This window comes from Festucalex cinctus, chromosome 9 (assembly GCF_051991245.1).
Source record: "Festucalex cinctus isolate MCC-2025b chromosome 9, RoL_Fcin_1.0, whole genome shotgun sequence".
Taxonomy (NCBI): domain Eukaryota; kingdom Metazoa; phylum Chordata; class Actinopteri; order Syngnathiformes; family Syngnathidae; genus Festucalex; species Festucalex cinctus.
In genome coordinates this window covers 16,990,103-16,996,309 of record NC_135419.1, presented here as the reverse complement: position 1 = coordinate 16,996,309, position 6,207 = coordinate 16,990,103, and the positions used below count along the sequence as shown (strand labels likewise).

Below are 6,207 nucleotides of genomic sequence, written 5' to 3'. Positions count from 1 at the left end.
CAGACTTCCCAAGTGATAAATTCCCCTGACACACAAAAAAAGAGTCAGACAAATGGGTAGGGGGAAAAAAAAAAGGAAAGGGTGAGGGTGAGGTTGGATTTGCCCTTAAGTGCAGGAACTGCGCCATAAAAGCTTGCCATTGATGGCCGCCGGTTTTATTATCTTTGAACAGGTGGCCTGGTAATGGTCGCATACACACACACACACACACACATGCAATATGGAGAGAGCCTGGAAGTTTGGGAATTTGATTGCGAGGGTCTTGCGGTGACTTGTTGAGCGACTTCCTGTGGGGGGGGTGCAGTGGGATGTGTGTGATGTCAACGTCACATTCACAATTCCAAAAATGTCATTAAGACACACACACATACAGGAAGGGAAAAAACAAAGCCAGACAAGCGCTTGTTTGTTTTCATTAATTAATATATTTTCTGCATTAAAGTTAACATAGTTTTCTTTTGTGCCACCCTTTTAATTTTTTTTTCTCAGTAAGTATTTGATATTTTTGTTATATTGACATGAGTAAAATTTTAAGACTGTCTCTTGCAATAAATATCATAAAATAATAGAGCTTCACATAATAAATATTTTTGTACAACAACAAAAACAATTTTAACAGATTTTCTTAACCAAAATAGCCAGAATTCCTCTTTTTTTTCTTTTCTTTTTTTTTTAGCATACAATGTACACAAAATAAATGGGAGCATGAGGGAAGAGAAACATATTCCATGTGGAGACAAGAGGAAAAAACAAATACTATGAGATGGATGTGCTTGTGTTAATGCAACATAAGCATGGAGGAGGTTTTTAGTGTTTTCTAGCAACCGGTAATTCAAAAACAAAAACAAAAAGATACCTGCAGGTAACAGCTACATCATTGCCCTAAAAATAAGCAGGGTTTCTCAAACTGAGGCTCAGGGATCAAGAACGGGTCCTAAATGTCAAATTGGAGTTGTAATCTTTTGTGTAGTTCTGAGGAGACATTGGCAGGTGGGTGAGTTTGAGAAACCATGTTGAAAAAATAAGCAGGGGTTCACAAACTGAGGGTCAGGGGCATAGAACGGCTGCCAATTTTAGGGGACGGTCCCCAAATGTCAAACTGGAGTTCCAATATTTTGCATTAGTTTGGGGTGAGTTCAAGAAATGATGCAAAAAATGAGCAACATTTACCAAAATCACAGTCAAAGGGCAAGAATGGGTCCAATTTCAGTTGTGTTATTTTGCATTGCACAGTTTGAATTGATAATACCGAGGGGATTAAGTTTCAGAAACCCTGCTCTGAAAAGACACTCCTTCACAGGAAAAACCGGAAGTAAAACGATACGGAAAGCGGAGAAGTGACTCGAGGAAAGACATGGGAGCGGTTAAGGCAAACACTGGTGTGTAAAAACATGGTCCTGAACCAGAAAAAAAGAACTTTTCAAATCGAGTGGTTTTTCTTCCAGGGAAGACGGGCGGGCGGGGAGGTGCTTGCTAGATTTTTTGTTTTCTGTCATTATTGTCTGTGGTGGCGGTTGTTGGGATGGGATGGGGTGGGGGGGCGATCAGGAGGGCTTCTCCTGGTTCTGCGGGGCCCAGCTCTCCAGTTTGCAGTACACAGTGTTGGAGTTCTTGCATCGGCAGCCGGGCCTCCGCACCCGGTCGTAGCATCCCTGGCACGCCTTCAGGCAGCCCTTGACCGGCGGGTAGCACAGCAGGCAGGGGAAGAGTACCGACATTAATCCCATGCACAGGAAGCGTGAGCAGCAGTGCGAGTGCGACGGCGAGCAGGGGTGGTCGGCGCACGAGTCCCCCTCGTCGTCGTTGGAGCAGTGGTAGAAGATCCCCTTGACCAGGCACATGCACGTGCCGTGCTCCAGCGCGCTCTCTGCCGAGCACAGGCACTGGCCGTTGCACGCCAGGCACGAGGGCAAGCTGCGGGGGGCCGTGCACTCGCCGCACTTGCATTTGCCGCAACGTTCGCAGATGAACTGGTGGCCGGCGGAGGGCGGCGGCGGTGCCGCCCCTTTCGCGGGGCCGGACAAGTCCGGTTTGCCCTCGAGCGGCCCCTGGTGCAAGTGGGGACCCGAGTTGGGGCCCGCTACCGGCCCCTTGGCTTTGGGCTGAGTCCGAACGGGCCGCGCGTTGAGTCTGGCGGGCGGCGAGCGCGCCAGGAGTCCCTGCTCGGAGGAGGCGCTGCTGTTGCTCCCCGAGCTGGCGGCGCTCCCTGTGCTGGTCGAGCGGCTCAGAACCGGCACCCGGGCCCCGCCGCCCCAATGGTGGCCGCCCACCAGCACCCCGCCGGACGGCCGGTGCTCATAGTTGTTGTTCACATTGACCAGGATGACCTCGTGAGTCCTCTCCTGCTTGTCGTGCGGACGCGGCGGCATGCGGGGCGCGGGCGGGCGGCGCGCCACCGACGGCCCCTCCGTGTACTCGTTGCTGGAGCGGATGGCCTTGATCTGGTCCAGGGAGAGGATGGCGGCATGCTGGAACTCCCGCTCGTAATCCGACCTCTGGCGGCTCTCGAGGGAGGGCTGCTGGATCACCACTAATGAACCGCCGGGGCCATGTTGACTTTGGAGCTCCATCTGGGGGGATCACCACTTCCGACATTCACCGTGGACTTGGCATTCATCGGAAAACCTGCGCAAACGGGACAAATGGGTCGGCTTCATTTAGTTCGGGTTAACTTGTGGTGCAATGTTTGAGTATCTTTTAACCATTTTGTAACCCTCTTAAAATAGTAGCCGAAGTCATATTTCGACAATTTTGCTGGTCACCTTTGCCAAAATCGGCTACATCCTTAGTTACACTTCATTTAGTTCTACCCCTGAAATGAAATTAGCTATTATTAATAAATAATTTAATTTGCTTTCTAAAAAAAAAAAAAGTGTACCGTACTCTCATCAGCACTCACTCTGTATTGCAGTTTGTTTGCTTTGTATGGTGTCCTTGAAGACCCAAAAAAGGGTGCAGCTAGTATTAAAAAAAAAAAAAAGTCACTATTACATTCACTCCTGCTTATTAAAATGACTAGTAATAGTATAGAAATGCCAATTTTACATTCCCTCAGCTCCTTATTTCAAGATTTAAGTTCAGACCACACAGGAATTATGACCTCTTTGATTTAATATTAGTCGTTCAGCATGCCTGCTTTGCCTTGTGTTGTTTTCATTGTGGAGGCGACTCAAACAGCAGATTTCCCTTATGGGAATCTTTTCGTTCACCAGAAATCGACTAAGAAACAAGACGACTCTACCCACTAATACTACCCCCCCTCCTCACCCCAATACGCACGCATTGCAGAAAAGTCCAACGGGGGCCCGGGAGCAAACACTTCCCCTCGCTCATTTACATCTCTATGACTAGTTAACATTTAAATGCAAGCGCGGCCTCGAAATGAGGACAGCGACTAAATGAGCCGCCTCGCTTAGTATTCTCGCACGCACCCCCACTGAAAAGTAGGGGGGAAAGGATTTTGAAGGAAATGGTAGAGGGGGAAAAAAAAAAAAAAAAAAGCCTCAAGGTCAAAGACAATTCTGAAAAACACTTTGAAAATGTCACTGGTCACTTAAAACGCAGTTTAAACATCTTTTTACATAATAAAACCACCGAAAACATCAACAAGTATTTATTATTCTACATTATGAGTATTTCTTCCAACAACTTTGATATTTTTACATACTCTCCATGGCCCACGCTCCTTATTTTTCCCACCAATGTACTTACGCGTACTTTTTGCTAGATTCAAGAAAACTTGGATTCATTTACTTATTTATTTAGACCTGGCGTCAATCTGCGCGTGCACATGAGCGTTTTTGTCAAACATTAACCTTTAAATTTGCAACTAAAGCCTGCGTTGCATGCAAATCGGTAAGTTATGAATGAAAACAAGCGCCGTTGCAGGGGGGAGGGGTGTTTGTCGCAGGCAACAGCCACGGAAGGACGCATGCATGCACGCGTGGAACCTCCACCAAGCGAAAAGAAAAAAAAAATCACTTCAACATCCACTTTGTGCGCTTTTAAAGCCGTTAAAGCCCACGCGGAAGTCTTAAAAGTGCTGGAAAAAAAATGTTTTAAAAGTTGCGCTAATCCAGGTGCGTCGCAAAATTGCGCGTAAACAACTTTAAAGCGGTTATTTACCTATATGCAAGCGTCCATAGGCTCGAATCCATCAAGCAGGCAGCCTACCGAGAGTCCATCCAGAAAGGAAGCGTGTTGTCCCCCACGCAAGTTGAACGCGGAGCATTCACAGCCTGTTAATCCAAGTGCGTGTATCCCGTTTGCGGCGTTAATTCCCTTGTTTTTACGTCAAAGTTCCAAGCAAGCGAGTACATCCAAAGCCCCTTCGCACACATGCACAGCTGCGCACTTTTTTACGCGGCCGAGAGGCAGGCCGATCTCCGGCCAGGACCGAGCCGAGTCGGAGTCCGTGCGTGGAAGTGTGAGAAAAGAGAGCGCAAAGTAGATAAAAGTGGGGGCGAGCGTTAAATTGGCGAAAAGACGAAGGGAGTTAGATCCAAAGCGGGTGCTCCTGCGGCGGACGGGCGCTTTCAGGCGTCAAGGCTGGCTTTGGCTCGCTTCCCTGCTTCTTCTCGTTTGCTCTGATTTGCTTGCTTGCTTGCTTGGCGGGCCCGTGAGCTCTGAATGAATGAGGCCGGGGGGGGCCCGCAGTGTTTGCTGCAGCACAAGACACCTCCCACTGGCCATTGAGGCCCCTGAAAAAGGATACATCGCATCCGCTCCTGATTCATTGGGCAGATGTGCTGAAGCAGTTAAGGTGGACCGGAGCGTTTCCGCTCTTGTGGCTTTGGTGAATAATCAAGTGACGCACTGTGACGCAACACGTTTTCTTTTCATTTTTTCATTTTTTTTAGGGGCCCTTCTCGGTGCTTTTGTCATTTTTGGTAAGAAAGACTCACCAGGGGAACTTACTGTACTAGAACATGTTGTGAAAACATGTTGCTAAGTGACCCATGCGGAATCAGCATTACTCAACACTTGAATTTACATTAGGTCAGTTTGAATTAAGCAACCAGTTTGTCACTTAAAACAAACGCGAGATAAATACGAGAGAGAGAGAGAGAGAGAGAGAGAGATATTCATCAACATTGAAAAACTTTAAATTATATTTATTAATTAGTAGTTGAAAATAAAATACAAAAATTACATTTTATGATATAATTATTAACATCAATTCTTAAAAACCCCCAATAAATTACAAATTGTCTTTGAAAAAAGACAAAAGCAGATAATTGATTAAGATGAAATATTTACATTAGGTTTCTTTTTACATTTATTGAATCATTGATTACTCGTTACTTCACATTTTTATATTGGCAATGAAAAACATCTATTAATTTGAGAATAATCATTGAAAAGTGAATTTTAAATAAAGTAACCATTTAAAAAAATACAAATAAAAGCCATAAAAGATATTACCTGTATGAAAAATATTGTATTTAAATAATGCACAAGTTTTAATCACTGTTCAATGAACTACTACAAATCAGATAAAAACTCAATAATTAAATATGATGAGATGTTACCAATTAAGAGTGAAACGAAAGACTACAAATTAAAAACAATGTATTTACATATACATTTGAATGTGTTTACATTATTATTACAAATAAAATACATTCCAAATAATAAAAATTAGGGGTGTCAAAAAAAAAATCGATTCGGCGATATATCGCGATACTACATCGCGCGATTCTCGAATCGATTCAATAAAAAAAAAATTGTTTTTCTTTTTTTTTTTAAAAGAGCTCAGAATTGTTCATTCGGTAGTCTTACCGATTCAACGTCTTATCATCATTGCCTTTTTTTCTTTCTTTTTTTTTTTGTGTGTGTGAATCGATTTTTAAACTTCCATTTTTAATGGAAAAATATTCAACAAAACGTCTGACTTCGGGTTAGGATTCACACCTTGAGCATGGAAGAATGTTATATGAACGGAACATTAAGCCTTAATATTTTATTTTAATGCTGTTCAAACATGAAACAGATTACAACCTCTATAAGACTGAAATTTCAGATAAATAAATAATACATTTTCATATAAATCTTACACTCTACAAGCTTACTGATTAGTATTTTCTAAATTTGAATGAAAAAAAATCGCAACAATCGACTTATAAATTCGTATCGGGATTAATCGGTATCGAATCGAATCGTGACCTGTGAATCTTGATACGAATCGAATCGTCAGGTACGAGGCAA

The 6,207-nt window shown here is 43.9% G+C and overlaps 1 protein-coding gene across 1 annotated transcript; it reads right to left on the bottom strand.

Moving 5' to 3' along the window:
* Positions 1-764: 764 nt before the first annotated feature.
* spry1 (sprouty homolog 1, antagonist of FGF signaling (Drosophila)) lies at positions 765-4,745 on the bottom strand. The gene is made up of 2 exons (XM_077531981.1): positions 4,126-4,745; positions 765-2,625 (listed from the first exon to the last, which is right to left on the bottom strand). The coding sequence occupies exon 2, from the start codon at positions 2,568-2,570 to the stop codon at positions 1,545-1,547; it is 1,026 nt and encodes a 341-aa protein (XP_077388107.1). The 5' UTR covers positions 2,571-2,625; positions 4,126-4,745; the 3' UTR covers positions 765-1,544.
* Between the last annotated feature and the right edge of the window lie 1,462 nt (positions 4,746-6,207).

What these genes read in the sequence shown, in the direction of transcription:
- spry1 (XM_077531981.1), bottom strand. Translation starts at nt 2,570, where the DNA reads ATGGAGCTCCAAAGTCAACATGGCCCCGGCGGTTCATTAGTGGTGATC.